Source organism: Rhinolophus sinicus, linkage group LG03, assembly GCF_036562045.2.
Source record: "Rhinolophus sinicus isolate RSC01 linkage group LG03, ASM3656204v1, whole genome shotgun sequence".
In the NCBI taxonomy this organism is placed as follows: Eukaryota; Metazoa; Chordata; class Mammalia; order Chiroptera; family Rhinolophidae; genus Rhinolophus; species Rhinolophus sinicus.
In genome coordinates, this window is record NC_133753.1 from 98,273,426 (window position 1) to 98,298,063 (window position 24,638).

General features: G+C 49.5%; 1 protein-coding gene across 2 annotated transcripts; it reads left to right on the top strand.

The window, feature by feature from the left end:
- Positions 1-1,412: 1,412 nt before the first annotated feature.
- On the top strand, positions 1,413-24,554 carry SCAMP5 (secretory carrier membrane protein 5). Of its 2 annotated transcripts, none has more exons than XM_074328296.1 (7): positions 1,413-1,587; positions 15,708-15,761; positions 16,531-16,675; positions 19,670-19,826; positions 20,925-21,026; positions 21,488-21,605; positions 21,871-24,554. In XM_074328296.1, the coding sequence occupies exons 3-7, from the start codon at positions 16,645-16,647 to the stop codon at positions 22,063-22,065; spliced, it is 603 nt and encodes a 200-aa protein (XP_074184397.1). In that variant the 5' UTR covers positions 1,413-1,587; positions 15,708-15,761; positions 16,531-16,644; the 3' UTR covers positions 22,066-24,554. The 2 variants fall into 2 exon arrangements, with proteins under 2 accessions (XP_074184397.1, XP_019606514.1); XM_019750955.2 differs by having other exon boundaries at positions 16,547-16,675.
- Positions 24,555-24,638: the final 84 nt, after the last annotated feature.

Below are 24,638 nucleotides of genomic sequence, written 5' to 3' on the forward strand. Positions count from 1 at the left end.
CCTTTTCTTTCCTCTCCCTCAGTTCTTGTCTGCCTTTCTTCACTCCTGCCCCCTTTCTATCCCAGATGTGGGAGTGAGGCCTCACTCCCAGCAGGCTGGAGCCAGAACAATGGGCTCTTATTCTGGGCAAAGAATCCCTGCAGTGTCTCCTACTCACGGAGGCCCTCTTCCAGGCCCAGGATGGTGTGGGCGGAGGGCATGGTGGAAGGCAGGAGCCACTGGCTGCCAGGACAGAGGGTGGCCTGGCTGGAGAGATCCCCTAGTAAACATCACTCACAATAAAAGCCTTTCTTTCACTCCCAGCCCCATCTCCCCAAGTAGGTATTTCTCAACCATCATTAGTTCTGGGTTTTTAAACATTTCCCCTGGTCTGTATACTTTTTAGGTGTTCATTTCTGCATATCAGTCTCTTTCATTCTTTTTTCTTCTGTCTCTTTGTCTTTTTAAACCTCCTTCTATTACTTTGTGTAGCTTGCCTGCCCCTGTTTCTTATTTCTTTCTCACTTCATCATGTTCTCTGTCCTCCCTCTCTTCCTTCTCTCTTTCCATGTCTTTTTTCTCTTCAAATCTTTTTTTTTTTTTTACAGATTTTATTGGGGAAGGTGAACAGTGTGTACTTCCAGGCCTTTTTTCCCCCCAAGTCAAGTTGTTGTCCTTTCAGTCTTAGTTGTGGAGGGCGCAGCTCAGCTCCAGGTCCAGTTGCCGTTGCTAGTTGCAGGGGGCACAGCCCACCATCCCTTGCGGGAGTCGAACCGGCAACCTTGTGGTTGAGAGCCCACTGGCCCATGTGGGAATCGAACCGGCAGCCTCCGGAGTTAGGAGCACAGAGCTCTAACCGCCTGAGCCACCGGGCCAGCCCTCTCTTCAAATCTTGATCTCTCCATGTTTCTGTATCTCTGTCTCTCCATGTTTGTATGCCCTATGTTCATGGCTCTCCTCTCTTGTCTTTCTATGTCTGTCTTTCCACGGATCGTTGTATTTATGCCTCTCTACATCTCATCTCTGTCCCTTCATGTCTCATCTGCGATCTTCCATCCTCCAGCCCCTCTCTGTCACTTTGGGCCTGTGGATCTGAAGGACCTTCATCAATCACCGTGCTCTCCTGCTCACAAAGTTCTTTCTCACTCCTTCTTTCTGGTAAATCCCAGAGGCCAATGGGACCGGCATGGGAGGTTATTCTCCCCAGTTTACAGATCTGGAAGCTGAGGCTCTGGCTGCTGGTACAGGCTCCTTCCTCCACGTCCTCGCCATACTCTTGTCTTTGGGGTGCCGCGCTCCGCCAAATCGGGCCTGGGCCGGAACTTAGCACCTCGGACAGCTCCTGTAAGGCGCGGGGGCGGCCAGGCCTTCCTTCTCGCGAGCTCAGGAAGAACGGCCCTAGAGGTGGCGCGGGAATCTCGCGAGAGCGGCTGGTGCTGGCAGGGGTGGCGCGGGAGAGCGAGGAGCGGGCCCTAGGCGAGAGCGCGCGCTCCCCGCCCCCAGGCCCCGAGTGGCTCGCGGCTCGCGGCCGGCTCCGCGCCGCATAGCCGGGTGCAGCGCAGCGCAGCGCAGCGCCGCGGCCTTTCGGCAGCTGAGCGACAGCAGCGGGTGAGTCCTGGGACTGAAAGCTCGAGAAGGGCTTTGCAGGGAAGCTGCGCAGGGCGAGATGCGGGTCACCCCCTCTCCAGCTTGGTAGCCATTATGCTTCACTTTTGGATGCAGTGGGCAGGCGGAGCTGCTGGAGAGGTGGAGAGTCGAGGTGACCTTCCCTGTTTGGAGCGGGGAAAGAGCGCCCCGGGTGCCTTCAGGTCCCCCAATCCCACCCCACGCCCATCCCCACCTCCCTCAGAGGGAACCAGTGTCTTGGGTGACGTCAGACCCCTGGATTCCGAAGCCTGGGCCTTGGGCCCTCCATCCCCCCAGCCCCACCTGGCGTTCCTTGGTAATCAATCGGCCTCCTCTTCCTAGGGATGGCGTACGCCGCCGGAGATGGGGGCGATTGGACGCGGGGTAACTGTGGCCTCCTTTGGGTCCTTCTTAACAAGATGAGTCTGCGGGTGGACCCAGGTTATTACTCTCCTCCCACGCCTCCCCTCTTCCTCCTCCCCGGGGCGGCAGAGCTTTGGACAGCCGGCCTGAGCCGCTTTAGTGTTTGGGGGATGGGTGCGCTGGCTTGATCCTGGGGTCTACCCAGGCTTTGGGGTGGTGTGTTGGGGCGCCGGATATAGCTAATTCCAACGCTGGCAGGAGTCGGTCACGAGGATGTAGTTGAGGCGTTTGGGAGCCTGTCCCTGTCCCTACCTCCGGGAGCTCCTGGTCTGGGGGATGGGGGAGCCAAGTAGAGATTAAGAATTCGCCATCTCAGAGGGTTCCAACCGGTGATGCCCAGCTCCGATGGATGGGGAGTTTAGGAAGGCCCAGGCGGACTTTCCCGCGGACACAAGAAACCCAAGGAGAAAGGGAGGCGAGAGCCAGTGAATCAGAGACTTTCTGGAGGAGGTGAAATTTGCGTGGGAGGAGTGGTACGAGAGTGCATTGCTGGGGAATGGCATGGCCAAAGGCATAGAGGTGGGGATTAAGCACAGCTGTTGGGGAGCCTGACTTGTGAGTCCAGCCTGAGCCCATGGCGTGGAGGAGTCTGGAGAACTTTGCAGCCTATGCCCTACCGCTTCTGCCTCCAAGAGACAGGGTTCTGAAAGAGGGAGATGGTTCTTGCAGGGACATGACTGGTGGAGAGATTTTGTTTGGGGCTACACAAGTCTTCCTAGTTGAGATTTGATCTGGTGAGCCTGAAGGCAAAGTCTGCAGAGCTGAGACAGAACTGTCTCTGGTGACTGATAGGCCAGAGGGTCTTCTTAGGTTTCCCAAACCCATGGAGTCCTGGGAGGGGAGCTCTGGATAGGGCCTTGGGTTCTGTTGCTGTTTCTGTAATCCTTTCCTGGCTGGCTGGCCACTTCTGAACAAGTTCATTGCCTTCTCTGGGCATCTCTACACCAGCACCTTTCTCTAGGGATGAAATAATAGGATAAAGTACTGACCTCCCTTGAGGAAGCTGCTTGTTCTAGTTCAGAGCGTCCCTCCTAGTTCTTCTCCCAGTTCCTTTTCCTTCCCTCCTCACTCCCTCTGCCTCCTTGTCCCTGCCCCTCCCCACAGCATTTCCTCTACAGGCTGGAGTCTCCCAAGGTTTCCTGGAGGAAGTATGCGACAGCAGGGTTGACAGAAGCTGTGGCTTAGTCCAATAGGAGGAGGACATCAATTGCTCCTCTCCCACCTCTTGGAAGTGTATCCAAGTCCTAAGCCAGAACGTACATTGACAGTGCTCTGTGTCCTGCCCTGTGTTGGGTGCCTCCCGGAATCCCCACCCATGAGAGAGTGAGAAAGAGATTGGATGAGAATGAGTGACTGCTTGGTGCCCAATAACTGGCTCAGAATTTAAACAGTGGGATGTACAGCAGGGATGTCTGGAAAGGCTTCCCAGGAGAGGTGGGATGTGAGACAATAGTAGGACTTACAGGAGTTGACAGGGCTCTGGTTTAGGGGCACTAGAAGCAGAGGGGTGGCTAGACGTGATCTCATACGTGAAGCTGGGTTGTGTGGAAAGCAGGTCCGCCTGGGGTAGAGAAGCAAAGGGTAGCTGACGGGAGATTTGTAGCTGATTGACCCAAGACTTGACTGCTAGGCACTGGGTCAGGAGGGGCTACCAAAGGGTCATCAGAGGACCGTGACACAATGCCAAGAGAGTGCTGCTTTCTGAGCATGATCCATAGCCCTGGGACTTCAGGTTTGAGGTGAGATATGGGGACCAGAGGTAGAGCAAGAGGGGTAAACTTCCATCTTAGATAGGCTCTGGGCAGGCAGGAAGAGAATGACCAGTTCTATGCCGTGGATGAGGGGCTCATGCTGGGGAGAAGGGAGCCCTGGAACCAGCCCCAGGTCTCTGGCCTTATCTGAGGCCAGGTTGAGTCCCTTCTCTCTGCCAATAGCCTCGCTCTTTCCACTGTGGGAGCTTCTGTCCTTCCAGTAAGAAATGCAGTAAATTATAATCTGGTTTTTAAAAACAAAATACAGGTAGTATTTGCTATCTTATTGGTAACCAAGGATGTACTCCCTTAGGTCTGCGCAGTTGGGGAGATATGTAGTACCTCCCTCCAACTCCCACCACCAACGTTATGAAAGACTCTCAAATGAGCAAATTGCTACTTCTTCTATTTTGAAGTCAAGAAATTTGGTTTGCAGAGGCCAGTTCTCTCTCTCTCTCTCTCTCTCTCTCTCTCTCTCTCTCTCTCACCCACACACACCCCCACACACAAAGGCTAGCTCTGAAATAAGGGCAGAGGAGCCTGGAGTCTTCCATTCCTGGGACTGCAGCCTCCTGCAGCCCTCCCAAGCCTAACTTCTCTCCAGGCTAACCATGTACAAACGAAGCAGCCTTGCCCTGAGCTCTGGCTTCTCCCACACTGAGTCATCCGTACTTTGCTACACTGACTTCTCTGTAACTCTGGGCACACCTTTGGGAGACAGCCAGGTACTAGGGTTAAAGGTCAGGTGGAGCCAGCATTAGCCACCTCTTTTGAGGCTCCTCCAATCCAGTTATTACCCACTTTCTCCCTGCCTCTCTTCCCTGTTTCCTTGGAGGACTTTAGTTCTGGATAACAGCGTCCCATTTCACATCTCGTTATCTCATGGGAGGTGATGTCTCCTTTAGCCACCCTTTCTACCAGCCACACTGGAGGCTGCTCATTGTTGGCGTGTGGCTGCCTCTGAAATCTTCAACTCCAGGATCCTCTGACCACAGTCCAACTTCTACTTTACCTGCTTGGGGACCTCACAGAGACCCCTAGTTCTCTGACACCTTCATTTTCTCTGTACCATGAGCACTACACCTTCTGTGTCCTTCCTGGACCCCATGGCCCAGGATTTTAACCATTCTCCATCCCATGTCCTCAGCTACCCTGCAGCTTTGCCCGTGTGTCCCAACCCAGCAGCAGAAGCCCCAATTCTGGAGTCTGTGCTCAGAATGTAGAAAGCTTCTGGGGGCTCACCACCTACTAGGGCAGTCTGGTTCTGCTTCCATGTGGGGTCTCCAGCCTCTGTCCCTCTATCACTTTCTAGAAACCCTTTTCCTCTTCTCCTCAGCTTCTCATTCCATTCCATGGGAGGAGTATTCCAAACTGGACTAGTCTCCCCAAGCCCTTTACTCACAGACAGGGGTGGTTGGCGGTTTGTGGGAGAAATGGAACCACACCCATGTTTTCCCGCTTCTTGATCCCTGTAGAAGGAGGTCTCCTAGTCTAATGTGCCCACTCTGTGCTGTGGATGCCAGCTCTTCTGGCTCCCGAGGTACCAATATCTGTCAGCTGTTTCCCCTCCTACGGTACCAGCCTCTAAATGTGCCCAAGTCTCCTATCTGGAAAAACCTTTCTGGCTCCACTACTTGCTGCCGTTTAAAACTGGTGGCTTTGTCTTACTACAAAAGTGATATATGACCATTGTAGAACTTTTAGAAAATAAAGGTAAAAAGGAAGAAAACAGATAATTTATAATCTCACTCTGAAGAGATGACTACTGTTCATCCTTTGGTGTGTGGTGTTTCAGTATTGTCACTGATATTGTGTGTGTGTTTGTGTGTATTAAAATTTCAAGTTTGTTAAAGACTAGTGTGCTAGAAGTGTTCCTTCTTCGTCTCCCTCGGGTTTCCTCTTTTCTTGGCAGCCTGGCCTCTACCCCACACTCCCTGACGCTGTGCCCTCCCAGTTGCCAAATCAGCCATGACCATGGACATGGTTGACCCTGTTGACCAATCATTACAAAGATTGACACAACCGATATTCATTGACCTGAAAATTTTTCATGAGATATTGTTGAGTGGAAAAAAACCAGTTATAAAACAGCATGTATAAAATGATCTCTCATATTTGGGTGGTTGGTTAGAGCGTGGTGCTGATAACACCAAGGTAGCCGTTCCAGCCTGTTGACTGGCAAAAATAACTCTCCAGATAAATCCACAAGAAAAAAATGGTTTATTGGGGGGAGGGAGGAAAAAGAAACGAAAACCACCACCGCAGTGCGGGAATGTACACCTCCAACACAGGGCTCCAACTGCCCCCCCCCCCAAGAAAGAAAATAATGCGGGGTGTCCAAGATGGCTATTCTATTTATTAGCATCCCTCCCCCTGAAAGTTACCACAAAGTTCAACAGGAAATGAGGGCTAGAGAGTCAACGGGCCCGGCTCCACCCACAGTCCTCCCAGCTCCATGGTTAAGCATCCCAAGATGTCAGTTCTCTTTTATCAATCCCTACATGGGCCACTGTGAGCTGCACCCTCCTTAAAAAAAAACAAAAGAAAAAAAAAAAAAAGAAAAAAAAAAACACAAACTTAAAAAAAAATCTCATCTTTGTCATATATGCATACATTTTAGAAAAACCCAAAACCAAAAACCTAAAGGTCAAACTGTTAAAGGGTTCGCCCCTGAGAAGGTGGATTTTCGAAGAACTTTTATTTTCTATTTTATGCAATTTGATTTTTTTTTAACTTGCAGATATTTTTATACATAACTGAAAAGCAACATATTTTCATTTTATTAAAAAAAACACCTTTGAGGCTATATTTTTTAAAAGAAGAATAGAATCCTTCAGTGGCTGGCTAGTCTCTAAGGATAAGGCTCAAATCCTGCCGGTGGCCTCAAGGCCAGGGTGACCCAGCCCCTCCCACCTTCCGTCCCTCCTTCCAATTTGAACTTCATCTTTGCTCTGCTGCTTTCTGTTCCCTGGATAGACCATGCTGTTGCTCTCCTCGACTTTCACACCTGCTTTCCTGATTCTCTTTTTCCCTAGCCAGCTCTTACTTATCCTTCAGGATTCACCTCGCTGAAGCCCTGCCTTGTTCCTCCAGGACTGACCAGGGAAGTGTTCCCACAGTTTTTTGTACTTGATCTCCCAAGCACTTCTCAGGCTGAGTTGTAATTGCTTGTTGACTTGCTGGGTCCTCTACTCTTACTTCCTCCCTCTCAACTCCAACCTGTCTCCGATATCATGGAGAAAATTGAAGCAAATCCACAGGACTCTCACGGTCCTTTCTAAGACCCTAAGCCTGCCTGTACCTGCTTGCATCGTGTTCTCCCTCCCTGTGAGGATGAGGCTTGTCGCACCTCCTTGTGGGACCTGTGCTTCTCCTCTCTTCAGGGCTTGCTCCATCGGTTACCCTCTGCCTGTTGTAATTGGGTCCTGCACAGCTCCAGCTTCTTTTCATGTTCGACAAACAGCCCTCAGCCATAGCCTCTTCTGGACCCCATATCCCACTGATGTCGCGTCCAGCGCAACACGGGCAGTGAGGGTGCGAGAAGGGGCAGTTTGGGTTAAGTTTTTTTTAGAAAGAAACAAACAGAGACTTAATGCAGTTAAATCTCTCGGAAGGCCAGGGGTCTCTCAGTCTCAGAGGACTGGAGCCCAGAATATGGCGGACTGGGGGTTTTTATTGAATAGGTATACAAAAACAAGAGAAAGCAACATTGTTTCTTACACACCACAACAGAAAAACACCTATCTCAATCACCCTTTGTCAGTCAACAGCTGAAGCACAAGGTCCCACAATGTCCTAATTAAGGTATGTACCTTCTCAGGGTCAGAAGGGTCAAGTCTCTTATTTTGTAAGTTCCATTGAGCTAAGTGGAGAGAACTGATCTTTGTTTTTGTAACTTCTCTCACAAACAGGTGCCAGGGAAAAGGCACAGCCGGCAACAGCTTTTCCCAGGCAGGGGGAAGGGGAGGCAAGGCCCCTTCCCATATCCTTCTAAGGCAGCTCATTGGGGTCCCCACTCGGTTCCGCCTGGCTTAGGTTGTATCTCCCGTGAGATATCTTACCCGTCTTTGGCTGCAAACCATCTTTTTGGAACCAGACAGAGAGACATAAGGTGTAAACATAAGGATGGAACAAAGACCCAGAAAGGCACAGTCTCACAGACTCTTCTTTCCTTAAGGAAAGACATGGGGGGACAGTTGGCTAGGCTGTTGTGTGACTACACACTGAGGTAGTGCCCAGCCTCTGTTCTCCCACCAGTAGGCACAGGCAGGCTTCTTCAAAGAGCTGGCTACACGTGCTCTCAGGTCACCTGTTGTAGATCTAATTTGGCTGCTATTCCCACCCTGCACCACCAAACTAACTCACGCTGAGGTCACAGGTGACTTGATGTTACTGAGTATAATGAATACTTTCAGCCCAACCCTTTCATGCTGGGCTTCTCAGTGGCATCTGTCATATTGTCCACTGTCGGCTCCAGGCTTTGGAAATTCGCTCTCCTGGTTTTCTTCCTGCCTCATCGGCTGCTCCTCCTCGTTCTTTGCCAGCTCATCCTCTTCTGCCTGACTTTTTTTCTTCATTAATTTTTTTTGAACAGGTAGTACATTTACATGGTTCATAATTTTAAAGTGTCCCAAATTTCATCAATTCTAAGATGAACATTTTGATTTTTCTGAAAACATTTTAATGTCTGTCTTAAAATTTTGGGCATCTTACAATTACAAGTTGGCAGTATTTTTGCTTTCTTTTGGTAAATAAAATAATGATCTATCTTAAAATTGATGGTCTTGGATTAGATGATGTAAAGACACATAGTAACAATTCTCCCACCTGCTCTACATCTATTGTTTCTCTGTCCCCCAGGGAGCCACAATCATTTTTTTCTTGGTATCCTAGTAGAGATTCTTTGTGTATATATTATCAAATACAAGTATGTATATATATTTCACCCCAATTATTTATTTTGAAAAATTTCAAAGCTACAACAAAGTGTAAAGAACATTGCAATGAACATCTGTACTTCACCTATATTCACTGACTGTTAATACTTTGTAACATTTATATTATCTGTTTATCTACCTATCTAATTTTTTTTGGCAGAACCATTTGAAAGTTAAGTTGCAGACAAGACACTGTACCTCCAAATACTTCAGTATGTATCTCCTAAGAAAAGATACTCTCCTACCTAACCACAACACCTAAGAAATTTCACCTTGAACAGTGATACCTACTATTCAGTCTATATTCAAATTTCTCCACTTGTCCTAAAAATGCCCTTTGTAACTGTGATTTAAAAATCCAGGATTCACTAAAATATCACTCCCTGCATTTGGTTGTACGTGTGTTAAAGTCTCCTTTAATTTAGATGAGTCCCCCTACTAATTTTTGTCTTTCATGACATTAACATTGGTTTTGGAGAATGTCCCACCATCTGGATTTGTCAGATTTTTTTTTCCATAATTATTTTAAAATGAAATATTTTGGCCACAATGCAATATAGATGATCTTGTGTCCTTCTTTGTGTGCCACGTCAGGAGGTATATAATGCCTTCCGTCCCGTTATCAGAGATGCCACGTTTGGTCACTTGGTCTGCTAGGTATCTTATTATCAACGTACTTTTCCTCTGTTGTGATTAATAAGTAATCTGGGAGGTGGCACTCGGACTGTGACTCTTCTCCAGCCACCTTTCACCCAATGGGTTAGCAGCCACTGACGATCCCTGCTTATACCAGTTCTTACATAGGGGTTACAAATGGTGATTCAAAAAAAAATTCTGTCATTCTTTCTATTATCAGAACTTTCTCTTTTCCCTCTCCCTTTTCTTTGTGTATCATTGTGGACTCCTGCACTCTTTTCATTCAGTGTGTAATGATCCATGACTGACATTATTCATATTTCAACTTCTTATTTTGAAAACTTTCACACTAAAATTTAAGGAATGTTACAAGGTTCAGTCATACAGCTTCACCCAGATTTACCCATTGTTAACATATGCCACATTTGCTTTGGTTCTGTCTATGTCTCTCTCTCCATCATTTCTTGCTTTACGAACAATTTGAAGCAAGTTTCAGATACCATGGTACTGAATTGTTTTGTACACCTGAAACTAACAAAAAAAGAAAACAAAACAAAACAAAAAAACAACAAACGAAGAATGTCACTTTGCACTCATGAATTATTTTTAAAAATTCAGTATATTATTTTATTGATATTATTACTTTTGATACTCTTAACTATTCTAAATTTGGCTGTTGGTGGTAGCCCGTTCAAATTCCTATCCTTTTGACATGCCCCTGTTAGCTGAATACCTGCTTGGTTCTGGCATGACAAGATGCTCTAGGCTAACCTTGTATTTCTTTGTCTCGTCTTGGGACCAGCCATATATATAGAGGGTGCCAAAAAAATGCATACACATTTCAAGAATGGAAAAACTATTAAAATTGTAATACTCAATATATACCGATAACAAACGATGAATACAAGTCACGTTTGACTTCTGCAATTACAAGAGGAGCTCAGAGTGGTTCCCATCAGTATCCAAACACTTCAGATTATGGTGAACTCCTGCTTGAGCAGTGTGACCAAAGTGTCCACTTATATACATTTTTTTGGCATCCCCGGTATATATTTTTAAGTCATGAGTTCATACTGATACCTCCAATTCAAATCTAACATCACAGGGCTCCACATTCCATATTCTGTCTTCATACTCTAACAGTGAGAACCCAGGTTCTCAACAACATTAACACATTTACTCATATGAGGTCTGACAATTCAGTTTGCGAACTCGCCACCATGCGCTTACACTGGCAGCCCTGTACAAACAGCTGGTAAGGTGTCATAACCTTGGTACATCAGTGTCTAACAGCTACGTTCCTGTCGACATGTGGTGGTGTCCTGCTGAGCGGCATTTATTATTGTTGTAGCGTGTTTTTGTGTGCTGTCATGAGAATGTCAGAGCTTGAATTAGAGCAACGCACAAACATTAAATTTCTTGTTAAACTTGGCAAGAGTGGAACTGAAATCAGGGACATGTTAGTCCAAGTTTATGGGGGTAATGCCATGAAGAAAACGGCAGTGTACAAATGGATTAAACGTTTTTCTGAGGGGAGAGAACACGTCACTGATGAAGAGAGGTCAGGGCAGCCAGTAACGAGCAGAACTGACGAAAACATTGCAAAAATTCATTGAATTGTGTGTCAAAATTGTCGGCTGACTGAGAAGCATAGCAGACCAAGTAAACATCGATAGAGAAACAGTTAGGAAAATCTGAACTGAAAATCTTTGGATGAGAAAGGTGTGTGCAAAAATGGTCCCAAGGGGGTGGCCGGTTAGCTCAGTTGGTTAGAGCATGGTGCTAATAACAACCAAGGTTGCCGGTTTGATCCCCCCATGGGCCAGTGAGCTGTGCCCTCCTTTAAAAAAAAAAAAATACTGAAGGAGTTCTTGTATCACGACAGTGCACCAGCTCACATGGCACTGTCTGTGAGGGAGTTTTTAGCCAGTAAACAGATAACTGTATTGGAACACCCTCCCTACTCACCTTATCTGGCCCCCAGTGACTTCTTTCTTTACTTGAAGAGAAAAGAAATATTGAAAGGAAGACATTTTGATGACATTCAGGACATCAAGGGTAATACGACGACAGCTCTGATGGCCATTCGAGAAAAAGAGTTCCAAAATTGCTTTGAAGGGTGGACTAGGCGCTGGCGTCGGTGCATAGCTTCCCAAGGGGAGGACTTTGGGTGACCGTAGTGATATTCAGCAATGAGGTATGTAGCCCTTTTTCTAGGATGAGTTTGTGAACATAATTGTCAGGCCTCATATGCTTTTCCCTTCAGTACACATGACAACATTGCAGCATCACCACATTAGTACCTATGGTAACAGTGAAACTGCTCATATATATTTTTCTAGTTATTTGTGTCCCTGAGATGTATCCCTCTAAGGGAACACAGGACGGTAACAAGTTACTTGGCCAGTTCTTCTTTCTGTGTGGTTGTGTTATCAATTAGCTCTGCATTTAGCTTCATTTGTTTTTGTTTATTTCAATTTTAGGGCTTACTTTTCTTTCTGGTATAAGTTTTTGAATATGTAAGACATTATGTGTACAAAAGGATGGAAAAAACTTTACCCAGAGAAGTCTCACTACTCACCCTAGCCCTTCCACCATGTGGGTGACCATTTCATTTGATTTTAGTTTACTCTTGCTGTATTTCTTTTGCAAAAATAAGCAAATTTACATACATGTTCTTATTTCCCCATTTTTTCTTACATAACAGGTAGCATACTCTTTATACTTGTCTGTACTTTGTTGTTTTCACTTGACAGTGTGTCCTGGCAAGCGGTCTGTAGCAGTTCAAAGTCCTACATCTATGGAGGGCGCCAGTGAGTGACGCACCATAGTCCATTCAAACAGTTGCGTTTAGGTGGCTTCCAGCATTTTGCTCTTGCAAAATATTGTCATTTTGAATAATGTAAATTTGTTGTTTCTTGTTTGTGGGCACATAAACAGAAGTAGGATTGTTGGGTCAAAAGGAAAATATGTTTTTATTCTCCGCCCCCCTGCTCCTTTTTTAAAATATGAAAGGTAGCATATTATATAGACTGTTCTACATCTTGAATATTTTCAGTGACTGGTAATTGTGGAGATCTTTCCATATCAGTATTTTTTTTTTTTTTAAAGATTTTACTGGGGAAGGGGAACAGGACTTTATTGGGGAACAGTGTGTACTTCCAGGACTTTTCTCCAAGTCAAGTTGTTGTCCCTTCAATCTTAGTTGTGGAGGGTTCTGTTCAGCTTCAAGTTGTTGTTCTTTCAGTCTTAGTTGTGGAGGGCGCAGCTCAGCTCCAGGTCCAGTTGCCGTTGCTAGTTGCAGGGGGCACAGCCCACCATCCCTTGCGGGAGTCGAGGAATTGAACCGGCAACCTTGTGGTTGAGAGGACACACTCCAACCAACTGAGCCATCCAGGAGCTCAGCGGCAGCGCAGCTCAAGGTGCCATGTTCAATTTTAGTTGCAGGGGGCGCTGCCCACCATCCCTTGCGGGAGTCGAGGAATTGAACTGGCAACCTTGTGGTTGAGAGCCCACTGGCCCATGTGGGAATCGAACTGGCAGCCTTTGGAGTTAGGAGCACGGAGCTCTAACCGCCTGAGCCACCGGGCCGGCCCAATATCAGTATTTTTTTAAGTAGCTGCAGAGCAGTCTGTTGTATAACGGTATCGTTTATTTAATTAGTCCCCTATTGATGGACATGTAGCTTGTTTCTAATCATTAACTTTCGGTGTTACAATTTTTATTTTATTATTATTATTAAAATTTTTTTTTGTTGGGGGAATACTGGGGAACAGTGTGTTTCTCCAGGGCCCATCAGCTCCAAGTTGTTGTTCTTCAATCTAGTTGTGGAAGGTGCAGCTCAGCTCCAAGTCCACTTGCCGTTTTCAGTCTTTAGTTGCAGGGGAGAAGCCCACCATCCCATGCAGGAATTGAACCGGCAACCTTGTTGTTGAGAGCTTGCACTCTAACCAACTGAGCCATCCAGCCGCCCCTCCAGAAGCTCAGTGGCAGCTCATTGTCTTCAATCTAGTTGTGGAGGGCGCAGCTCACTGGCCCATGTGGGAATCGAACTGCCAGCCCTGTTGTTCAGAGCTCACGCTCTAACCAACTGAACTATCCAGCTGCCCCAAATGATGCTACAATTAATGCAACTGTGTAAGGGTATCATTTCATGTGGGTCTCTATCATGCCTGCCTTTTTTCCTTTTGTGGCAGATGTTTTGGGTTTTTATCTCTGTGTTTGATTTCATATCATAAAGGGGCTGCAAAACATTGTAACTGCCCAAACTTTTAACTGGATTCAGAGGAATTTGACTGCAACTCTAGGAGGCTTTGTTTTTCTTTTTTAAAAGCAAACTTTTAATTGAAGTATAGCAAATAGGAAAGTTCATAAATTGTAATTGTATGCTTGATGACTTTTCAGAAAGCTACCACCTCTGTGTGACCAGCACCCAGATTCAAGAAGAGACCACATCAGGTTGCCCTCCCTCAAGAGTAATACTATCCTGACTTCTAACACCGTAGATTTGTTTTGACTGTTTTTATTATTTTATTAATTTCAGGTGTACAAAACAACATAATGATTAGACATTTACACCCCTCACAAAGTGATAACCATTCCCATCTACTACCCCTCTGACACTGTACACAGCTGTTACAATACCATTGACTATATTCCCTATGCTGTACTTTACAACCTGTGACTACACACACACACACACACACACACACACACGCACGCACACACGCACACGCACGAGTCTGACAGTTAAGTGTGTGAACTCATCCTAGAAAAAGTGTTACATACCTCTGCTGAATATCACTACGGTCACCTTCGAAGTTCTCCCCTTGGGAAGCTATGCACCGATGCCAGTGCCTAGTCCACCCTTCAACGCAATTTTGGAACTCTTTTTCTGGAATGGCCATCAGAGCTGTCGTATCACCATTATATTAGTTTCTGGTGTAGTGTAGTTTCACAGCGCAGTGGTTAGGCATTTATAGAATCTATGAAGGGATCCCCCGATAAGTCTAGCACTCATTGACATCCCACATAATCTTTACAACATTAGTGACTATATTCCCCATACTACACTTCACGTTATGACTGTTTTGTAACTACCAATGTGCACTTCCTAATCCCTTCACCTCTCTCACCCATCCCCCAATCCCCCTCACTTCTAGCAACCATCAGTTTGTTCTCTGAATTGTTTTGCCTGTTTTTAAATTTTACAGAAATCTCCACCCAACTTTTGAATGTTGCCTTGCCCTAGCACTTGGTTGGAGACCATTTCTGATTCTGACTGTTACCTAGTGTCGCCACCAGAGTTACTTTTCCAGCGAGATGATCACTCATGTGCTTCCTTGGCGTTCTCTCACTTACCGTACCCTCAGTGCAGGCCCCCTGCTGACCTCCCTGCCGAATATCCCCAGTGCCTGCCAGGCAGCCCTGGCTGGGGGTCTCGCTGCACTGGGGACTTGCATCTTCTTATCTTCCCAGGGACCTGTGCCTCTTCTCAGGGTGCCTCCTGTAATGGGAAGCTCCATTCCCCACCCCCCAGTGTTTAAGCAGGCAGGCAGTCTCCTTGGTTGCCTCCCTCCCCCACTCCCCAAATCTACCTCAGGCCCCTTCAGATTTGCTCCTAAGGCCTCAGGCAGCCCTCCCTGCCCACCTGCCTCTCCAGGCTCACTCCTGCTGCTTCCTTATTTGCACTCTGCTTGGCCACAGTGGCTTTCTTTCTCCTTAAAAGTGTGAGTTTCTTTCCTCATCAGGGTCTCTGTGAGCTTTCCTCTCTGCCCAGAAGGCCGCCCTACCCTGGGCAACTCCTCTGTGTTTTCCAGGTCTCCCCTTACTGCTTACACTAAATTTCTGGGACCCCCCAAACCAGGCGATCTGCCTTGATCTATGCTGTATGTGTTCGTAGCAGCCATCTTTGCCTTTTACATTATTTACTGCAGAGGTTGTTGGCTCTTTAGTGCAGAGGGCAGGGACCACATCTCTTGCTCATGCCGTCAGTTAGTGAACAAATGGCTAGCGACAAAGTCAGGACAGAGGGGAGTCCAGCCTGTGACTGAGGCCGGGCTCTGCCTTGTTCAGGGTCAAGGACTCGGGTTTCCTCTTGGAAGTCTCTGAGCCCTGCAGGCCTTCTCTGTCACTTGCCTTTCCCTGCATGGGGTCCCTTCTCAGGTTCCTTCCTTACCCCGATGGGATTTTCTGTGGACAGACAGTGGCTCTGTGAGGTGGGAGCTGCCTTCGTGGGGTTCATCTCATGGTGGGAACATGAGCAGGGTCTGCTGCAGGGAACCCCCAGCCCAGCTGGGGCCAGGCTCGGCCTGGCCATGGTCCTCATCCTTCTCTGGCTTTTCTTTCCTTCCAGTTCAGGACAAAGAGGTGTGGGCAGGCTGCTGGCTGGCTGGTGCCATCATGGCAGGTAAGGAGAGGGCGGGCCACATGGGTATGACATGCAGGTGAGAATAGGGCGGGTGGCCCTTTCCCAGTCCCCTTACTCCCTCTAGTATTGGAGGGCAGCTTCTTTCTGTCCTCTTGTCCCCAGGTTTTCCCTGGTCCCCCACTGAGGCTTGTCTGTCTGACACCCTCAGCGTGACACCGTCTAGCACTCTGGCAGACCTGAACCTGGGACCAGGGACCCAGCATCCTGATGTGTTGGTCGTACTGGCAGCCTGACTAATGTACGGCCTGGGTGGCTCAGTCCCCTCCTCCTTGTCACCACTGCTCTCACCATTGCTCTGAGACCTTCTCTTCCGGTTCTGAGTTGTCTGGTTTCCGAAGGCTCAGGTGTAGAATGCCAGAGCTGGAGGGACTTTTAGGGCCTATCTAGCTCTCTCCTCGTCCCACTGGATAAATGGAGGTCTGGAGAGGGGTGGTGACTTGCCCAAGAGCAGAATATTGGAGTGGAGGCTGGAACCCCCATTTCCAGACCCTCCCATCCTGCTTCCTCTGCCTGGAGCTGAATCCCTGCTGAGGAGGGTGCTATACCCCTGATGGGCAGCACTTATTGTTTCTTTTGTGAGACAGTGACACTGCCTCAGAGCCTGTGGTTACCTTGGGAACCTCAGGCAGGCTCCAGAACGCAGGGATGGCTTGGTGGGGATAGCAGGGGCCCACAAGGCAGCCCGGGCCAGGGAAAGAACGGTACTGGATTGTCGGGGGAGGGGAACATTCAAGATGATGCCATGCAGTGTGCTTTACCCACAGAGAAAGTGAATAACTTCCCACCACTGCCCAAATTTATCCCGCTGAAGCCGTGTTTCTACCAAGACTTTGAGGCAGACATCCCTCCCCAGCATCTCAGCATGACCAAGCGCCTCTACTACCTCTGGATGTGTGAGTGCTTTGGGATCGGGTGTGCTGGGCTGGGGTGTGGAGGATGGAGGCAGGCCGAGGCCTTCAGCCCCCTTGCAGCGCCTGCATGGGCCACCTGACTCCCAGCCGGGCCTGTTTCCCTCAACCCCCCATCTAGGCCTCTCCTGCTCCCACCCCCTTCTCCCATTCACAGGGCATCTGGTAGGGGTCTCTGTCGGTAGCGTAATTCCACTTTTCTTGCTCTCCCTTACCTTCCTATTGGAGTAGTTTTCCAGGAAACCTCTGGTGGCTGCCAGGACCTCAGAATTCTGGATTTGGAGAGGAGTCCTTCCCCTCAAAGCCTCATTTTTCTTGCTTTCTCTGGAAAATGGCTCAAACAAAAGAGCATTCAGCTGGGAGTTGGGAAATAGGGGATCAAGCTGGGCTGGTTGCTCCACTTCCCAAGCAGTAGGCTCCTCATTTGTAGACAGAGGGTGTTGGCTTGGTGATCACTGTGGTTCCGTGTAGCTCTGTGTTGTGTGGCTGGTGATTCTAAGAGGCTAGAATTCGAACATGCTAAGATTCTGAGGTCAAGAGTTTAAAGGCCCTCATTTCTGATGGGCTGTGGCAAGTTGGTGGGGAAGGCATCATGTTAGGGGGATGGGATGTGGCTGTGCCCAGGCTAGTCCAACGTACCTTTCAGGCATGTGCAGGGAGGGTAGGCTGGTGGTCCTACACTGGGTACCAGCCCACAGAACCCCAGACACCCGCAGGGTGACCACAGCCACGATGCCGTGTGTGACATTGCCTTGAGCTGGGCCTGCACTTGGCTGCTTTCCTGGGAGATGAAGGTGGGCCAGGAAGGTGGGAAAGAATTCTCTTAGCAGCAGGTGTTATACGGAGTTCTGAAAGAGTATGGGGACAGAGAGACTCAGTTTCAAGTCCTGGCTTGGCCTTTGGGCGACCAGGGGGCCATCTTTCCCCATATAACATGAGAGAAGGAAGGCATGGGGCAGGTGTGGGTGGGTCTGTAGATGTTGGGAAGAGAATGAGTAGGTGGTCTCTGATGGCTTCCACTTTTTTTCCATCAGATATGTAGAAGTGGGGATGGGAGCTTTGAGGAGACTGGGATTCAGATGAGAGCACATTTGTGGACAGAGGGTGGGGACACTGTCCAAAGAAACACGAGCCCTGATCTTTCTGGGCCACGCGTAGGGTCCATTTGAGATTGGCTGCCATGCGTTTACAGTGCTACTGGGCTTCTCTGGGGGGTCAGGGCTCCTTTTCCCAGCAACATCCAGCTCAGGTCCAGATGGGGGTTGTGTTCATCCAGGGTGAATGTGACCAGAAGGCAGCACAGGGGAGGGAATAAGAAAACGGGGGTAATGAAGTATGGAATCTAAGCTGGATAAAGAGAGAAGGAGGGATAGAAAAAAGTTGATGGCCAGAGAGAGTGGCCAAGTCAATGTCTGTCGATTCCAAAGAGGCAGTAAAATAATTGCAGCAAAGGCACCAGACCAGCTGAGCGGGAGAGAGGTGGGAATGGGGAGATGTGAAACAGTATGACAACAGGTTTATGTCTGGTCTACGTAAAGAGCAAATAAAATCAGTCAGAACACCAAGGTTCCAGGAAACATGGGGGCAGTAAACAGGGATGGAGGAAATGCAGCTGAAACACACAGGAAGAAATGCTCACGCTCTTTATGAGGGTCCTGGGATGGGTGTACCTGCACAGGTGACAGTGTTGTCAGGACAGACTTGGGAAGCACTCCACCTGACCTGGGCTCTGGGAACGCTGCCCCTGAGAGGATCTCATTTAGGAGCTGGATTTAAGAGCTATAAGTATCTTTCTTTCTAAGTCCTCTTTAGGCACCTGCCAGATGCTTTGTTCCCAAAGAAATGTATGTAACCCTTGAGATGCTTAAAGGTTCTCTTCAGAAACCAGGACCATAGATGCCTGGCTGTGTAAGGCTCAGATTGACCCGCCTTCCTCTGTTTATTTAGCAGGTCTCTGTGGAGCCTTAATGGGACTCAGCCTAATGTTCGAGGCAGAGCCCACCCTGATGTCAGAAGACCTGGGTGCGTTAGTGCAGCACTAGCTGAGGAGTCTCTGAGGTCCCTGCTGGCTGTACTCTGATACTGTGATCCCAAGGCTCAGATAGATTATGTGGACACAGAGGTGGGGGAGCCTGGGTCCTGCTCTTGGGGAGCTTCTGCTCTGATTGATAGGCTGAGATTTGGACTTGGGGAGCCATGAGAGCAGCCAAGGTCTGCAGGAGGTCAGAGGGTTGGGAGATGAACAAGGCTGCAGTAGTGAAGGAAGCCTTCTTGGAGGAGGTGGAATGATAGCTTTCTAAAAAATGCATTGGATAGAGACGGAGATCCCAGCCACCACTACGTGCCCCATTTAAGTGCAGGCAGATGGTACGATGGCTTGAAGAGATGTTTCCCCGAGACCTTTTCCATTGTCCTGTTTGTACCCTTACCTGGCACGAGAAGGTGAAGGTGGGTGGTCCGTGCCTCGGCCTTGATGAGCCTCGGCCTTGATGATTGCAGTGGGTCTGGGAGGGCCAGACTCTGAGGCCGTTCTTACCAGGAGACAAGCATTTCTACTCCCGTGAGGTGGTGGGGCCTTCAGCTGGGCTTGCTGGGCTGAGGCTCTGGCTTCCTGCTCTGGAGGCTGTTCATTCTCTAGATTTCTCAGGTCCTCAGGAATGGGTGTGGGGAGGCGGTTGGTCTGAGCTCCCAGCTTTCTTTCTTACAGTCTATACTCCCTCTGTGTGTGTGTGTGTGTGTGTGTGTGTGTGTGTGTGTGTGTGTGTGTTCGTTCACTGATGTGGATTGAATGGGTATAAATGTGGTTTGTATGTGTATTTGTGTGTGTCTGCATCTCTCTGTGCTTGCGCTGGTGGCATGTGTGTGATTGCGGGTCTGTGTGGAGTTATGGGTGTGTGTCTCCTTGTCTCTGCATGGGCCTGGTGTCTGTGTACGTGCTGCTGTCTGTCTGTGTGTGTGCATGTGCTCCTGGGTCTGCAGTGAACAGCGTCACACTGGCCGTGAACCTCGTGGGCTGTCTCGCGTGGCTGATCGGAGGCGGGGGAGCCACCAACTTTGGCCTCGCCTTTCTCTGGCTCATCCTCTTCACACCCTGCTCCTACGTCTGCTGGTTTCGGCCCATTTACAAGGCCTTCAAGTAAGTGTTTGGTGCTGACGCCGGCTCTTAACCTGCCTCTTTGCTCATTCCCCCTGTCTGTCTACATATTTTCTGACCTTTTTTTTTTACCCCTGCCATCTCCCAAACTCACTTCCCCTCATTCACCCTCAGCTCAGACTGCCAGGTAGGATGTGGGCTCCCTGGGAGCGCTACGCTGGGGTGAGAGGGCTGGGAGTCAGAGCCTTTCCTTTTAGCTCCTTCCTTCCTCACTCTACCCCCTTGGGTGGGTGGGGCAACAGGTCTGTTTTGGTTCTGTCTTCCCCAGGCAGCTGCACATTAAATTTTGCTAGTGGGGCCCCCTGTCTTCATGGAGCTGTCCTTGTACCCATGGGACTAGTTGATTTGGTGCCAAGTGGACCGTCTATCCATATACCAGTGGGACCAGCCACCCATATACCACTGATACTATTTATGTGCTGATGAGGTCAGCCAACTCTGTGCCAAAGGGACCCCCATCCATGTGTCTTGGTGCCAATGGGTGTCTATTTTGTTTCAAATGGGATTTTCAGTCTTTTGCCAGTTGGACTAGCATCCATGTACCAACAAGGATATCTGTTTCAGTGCCAGTGGAGTATCCAGAGTGCCTCAGATGTCTTTGCCAATCGGACCATCTACCTATGTGCCAATTAGGCTACTTTCTTGGTGCCAACAGGGTGTGCATTCTAGTGCCAAAGGGGCTTTCTATCGCTAGGCTTATGGGACCATCCACCATGTACCAGTGGACCTAGCTGTCTTGGTGCCAGTGGAATTGTTCATCCCCTTGACAGCGGGCTGTTTATTCCTGCCACAATGGGCCCATCTATTTCTGTGCCAGTGGGGCCAAACACCCATGTATCAGTGGGTGATCCATTCATGAGGAGATATCTCCCTATGTAATGTTGCACACACAGGCCTAACACCTGGTATCCTGCAAAGATCTATGGGTCAGTGCTGTCCCATTTTGGCCTCTCAGTTAAGGCCTTTGAATGTCTTCTGTCCTTTGTGTACTCACTTCACGTTGGAAGGGCATGGGGGCCTCGAAGGCAGGGAATCACTGGCTCTTTGCCCTGGTGACAGGAGCCATCTCCTCTGTTGCAGGACTGACAGCTCCTTCAGCTTCATGGCCTTCTTCTTCACCTTCATGGCCCAGCTGGTCATCAGCATTATCCAGGCTGTGGGCATCCCAGGCTGGGGCATCTGGTAAGAGACTGAGGTATCTGGGACTGACCCAGGGCTGGCATGGGTGGCATCTTGGGTGTGTCCTTTGCTTACCTCTGTGTGCTAAGCTGCCTGTCCTGTGGGGAAACCGTGAATTATTGGAAGTGTGAGAGGATTCAGACTAGTGTAGTAGACACAGCCATAGCATCAGAGGGGAAGGAGAACCTTGCAGTGGTTTTTGAGGGCTGAGGGGTGTCAGGCATTGTGGGACAACCCAATGGAAGGAAACCTTATGTCTGAGGAGCTTGTCTCCTGAGCCATGGGGAGGGTTCTTCCTGAACCACTGACACGGGCTCTTTGGGATTAGTAAGGTGGTCCCTTTGCATCTAGTGATATGGTCCCTCCCTGTGACAATGAGGTGGTCCCTTGCTCTAGTGTCTAGCGGGTGGCTCCTAGGTAGCCCTCACCATGCTGGGCAGCCTCACAGTTGGCCTTTCCTGCAGCGGCTGGATTGCCACCATCTCCTTCTTCGGAACGAACGTTGGCTCAGCAGTGGTAATGCTCATTCCTACTGTCATGTTCACGGTCATGGCTGTCTTTTCCTTCATCGCCCTCAGCATGGTACGTGGTCACCTCAAGGGTGAGAAGTTGGCTTTGGGAAGGGACTGTGGTGTGTGGCAACCCCTCTTCCAAATGACAGGAGGACCCAGAAGTCTTCCCAGGGGCTCACTGTGGAATGGCTTGGTGGACTTTGTTCCTGATGCACTGAGCATGGGTGGGAAGCAGGACTGGCTTTTACAGCAAGTTGTCTGTGGCTACCATGTCTTTCCTTGATGGCCTGCCTCTTCCTTTTGATTAACCCTTTCCTGTGCTCCTCCTCCCACAGGTTCATAAATTCTACCGGGGCAGTGGGGGGAGTTTCAGCAAAGCTCAGGAGGAGTGGACCACGGGGGCGTGGAGGAACCCGCATGTGCAGCAAGCAGCCCAGAATGCAGCCATGGGGGCGGCCCAGGGGGCCGTGAATCAGCCGCAGACTCAGTATTCCGCCACCCCCAGCTATGCATACTCCAACGAGATGTGAGCCAGCCCAGCCTGCTGTGAGGCAGGGCTGCGGGCTGGTGGGCCGGGGGCTCAAGCCACATCATCTGTTGTGGTGACCAAGCAGGGTTCCCCCTTTCCTTTTCTCTTCTTCCACTTTGTATAAAGAATCAGAGTTATATATATATATATATGTATGTATGTATGTATGTATATGTCTACCCCCCCCACCCTCTTGGATTCTGCTCTGAGCATTTGGAAAGCTGCGGGCTACATGTGGAGCTGTCCCATGCGGCGGTAGCTGTGTCCATGTCCCCTTGTGAAATAGTGTGACGTGGAGGTCTCTGTTGTTGTGGTGCTAGATGTCTGTTTAGAACTAAACCAGCCCCCACCCTCCCCCAGGCCACCCCCTCTGACTTTGCCCAAGGACCCTTCATGGGGCAGGGGGAGGCATAGCAGAGAGAGCCTGACCCCCTCCCCAGGGTTATGAGCTGAAGCTGTTTCGCTTTTGGTCTTACTGGGAAGCAACAGTATTTAGCACTTATGGGGGTGGTGGGTGGGAGGGTGAGGACAGGCAGGGGCCTTCTCTTCCTCCTGATCTGGGATCCTCCCCCTCAACCTCTTCTTCCTCTCGTCCCTTCTTGCTGTCACATTCCCTGTGGTCTCTGCTCTTGCCCAGGGTCTCTCTCTTCCCCATATGGCTTTTCTGTCTTCCCCAAGGCTGAATGAATTTGTATCTGCTCCTGAGACTGAGCCCTTTCCCAGTTCAAGGAAGCAGACGGGAGCTGAGCTTTAGCCCTGATGTGGGAGGGCTCACAGATGCAGACTCCCCCATGGTACCTGACTCCTAAGGAATGGCAATGCAGGGTCATCTCCCTGACTCTCAGAGCTTGGCCCGTAGGGGCAGTCTCCTCTTTTCCCTGCTTCCCCTCCTTCTCTTCCTAGTACCCCCCTCAAGCCCCTCTGCCTGTGTCCCTCCCCGAACCCCAGCTGCTATGGCCTGATTCTCCTGTCCTACCTCCATCACATGCCAGACGGCATCTTCCATCTACTAGGGCAGATTCCACTGCCTTCCCTGAAGAGCTGGGTGGTATCCAGGCAATTTCCATGCAAAGGTGCAGCTGGAGCAAAGGACACATAAATAATTATTGGTACCTGTGTGAGGTCTGGCTGGTTCAAGCCCACTGGGAGGTACTGGGTGTCTCTGAGTGACCGACCATTGGATTCCTGGCAGCAGTAGCTGTTCTGTGTGAGTCTGGTAGAAGGGACAGGCTCAGAGTGCTGGGCCTGGAGGGAAGATCAGAGGAGAAGGCTGGCAGAACCCAGTGAGAGGGGAGCATGCCCCCCCCATGCCAGCTAGCTCTTCGTCACAGGGCAGTTCTGGGCACTTGAACTCGGGGCCCACGGAGAGGCAGAGGCCCAATCCTATCTGCAGGCACAATGGCTGGAGTGGGCTTTCAGGTTAGGTGCGGTGGGAAGGAAGGTTCTCTGGCTTTTGTTTTTTAAAAAAATCAAGATAACTTGTTCCCTTCTGCCTATTGGCTTTAGTTCTCAGCCTGACCGAATCCTTTTCCCTTCCAGGACAGTGACTTCAGGCCAGTAGGTCTGTTCTGTTCCAAGCCTTGTGAGAATGTTGCTGGTAAAGCCCCGGCTCTTTGAGGCTGGGAGGGGAGTGTCGCACTCAAGGAGCAGCTGCCCACTTCCTACCCTCCCTTCTCCTACCTGGGTGTTTGGCCTGAAAAACCAAACCCTGCTTGGCCATTGTGGGCTGGCTCCAGCTTGGAACCCAGCTTGGTCAAGCTCCAAATACTTTATTTTTCTATAAGGGGAGCCGGGGCCTCTGGCAAGTTCTCTTACTAATGGTCCCATTGGCTTGAGTCAGACTGATTGGCTCTCTCTTCTACCACTTTCTCTCTGGAAAGCATTTGTCCGAGCCCCTAGTACCTGAAAAGAGACCCTTGGTCTTGCCTCTTGCTCCCTTGTCCTCTCTCCCCTCCCTCCCCCCCCCCCTCCCCACCTCTGGCTCCTTTTCTTTTAGTCTCTGGTAGCTCCAGGCCTGTGGTCCAACTGCTAGCCCAGGATCCGTGACCTGTTGGTTGCCACCTCCCGTCGGTTTCCTGCCCTACCTGCCTTTCTTCTTTCCTGGCTCAGACCTATATGGCTATGCCCTGACGCTGCCCTTGGGGAGGCCTGCTACTTGTGTGTGGCCCAGCTTGTCCAGGTCCTGAGATGCTATGTCTCCAGGCAACCATACACTTTCCTGGGGAGGGAACCAGTATGAGAAGTGGGGGCTGGGCACAGATTCATCTTTGCTGGATGGTCTTGGGTGGAGGGAAACCCAGGTCAGTTCTGGGAATCCTCAGGTCTGCAGCCAGCCAGTGAGCTGCTTTTGTATTCTGCTGGTGCCCACTGCTCCTCCTTGTTTCTAGGAGACAGACTATTCTCCATCTGGCAGTTGACCTGCCTGAGCCAGTGTGTCTGTCTATGGTAACTGAGTGAACCATAATAAAGGGGAACATTTGGCCATATGTATTCTGCTGTGTCATGTGTCTTCATATGGGTCTGTGTGGATGGAGCCTCACTGTGGGCTGTGGGGCATGGAGGTAGGGTGGGTCT

What these genes read in the sequence shown, in the direction of transcription:
- SCAMP5 (XM_019750955.2), top strand. An exon ending in CCCATTTACAAGGCCTTCAA is followed by an intron (nt 19,827 to 20,924) that starts GTAAGTGTTTGG and finishes CCTCTGTTGCAG; the next exon opens with GACTGACAGCTCCTTCAGCT. An exon ending in ATCCCAGGCTGGGGCATCTG is followed by an intron (nt 21,027 to 21,487) that starts GTAAGAGACTGA and finishes CCTTTCCTGCAG; the next exon opens with CGGCTGGATTGCCACCATCT.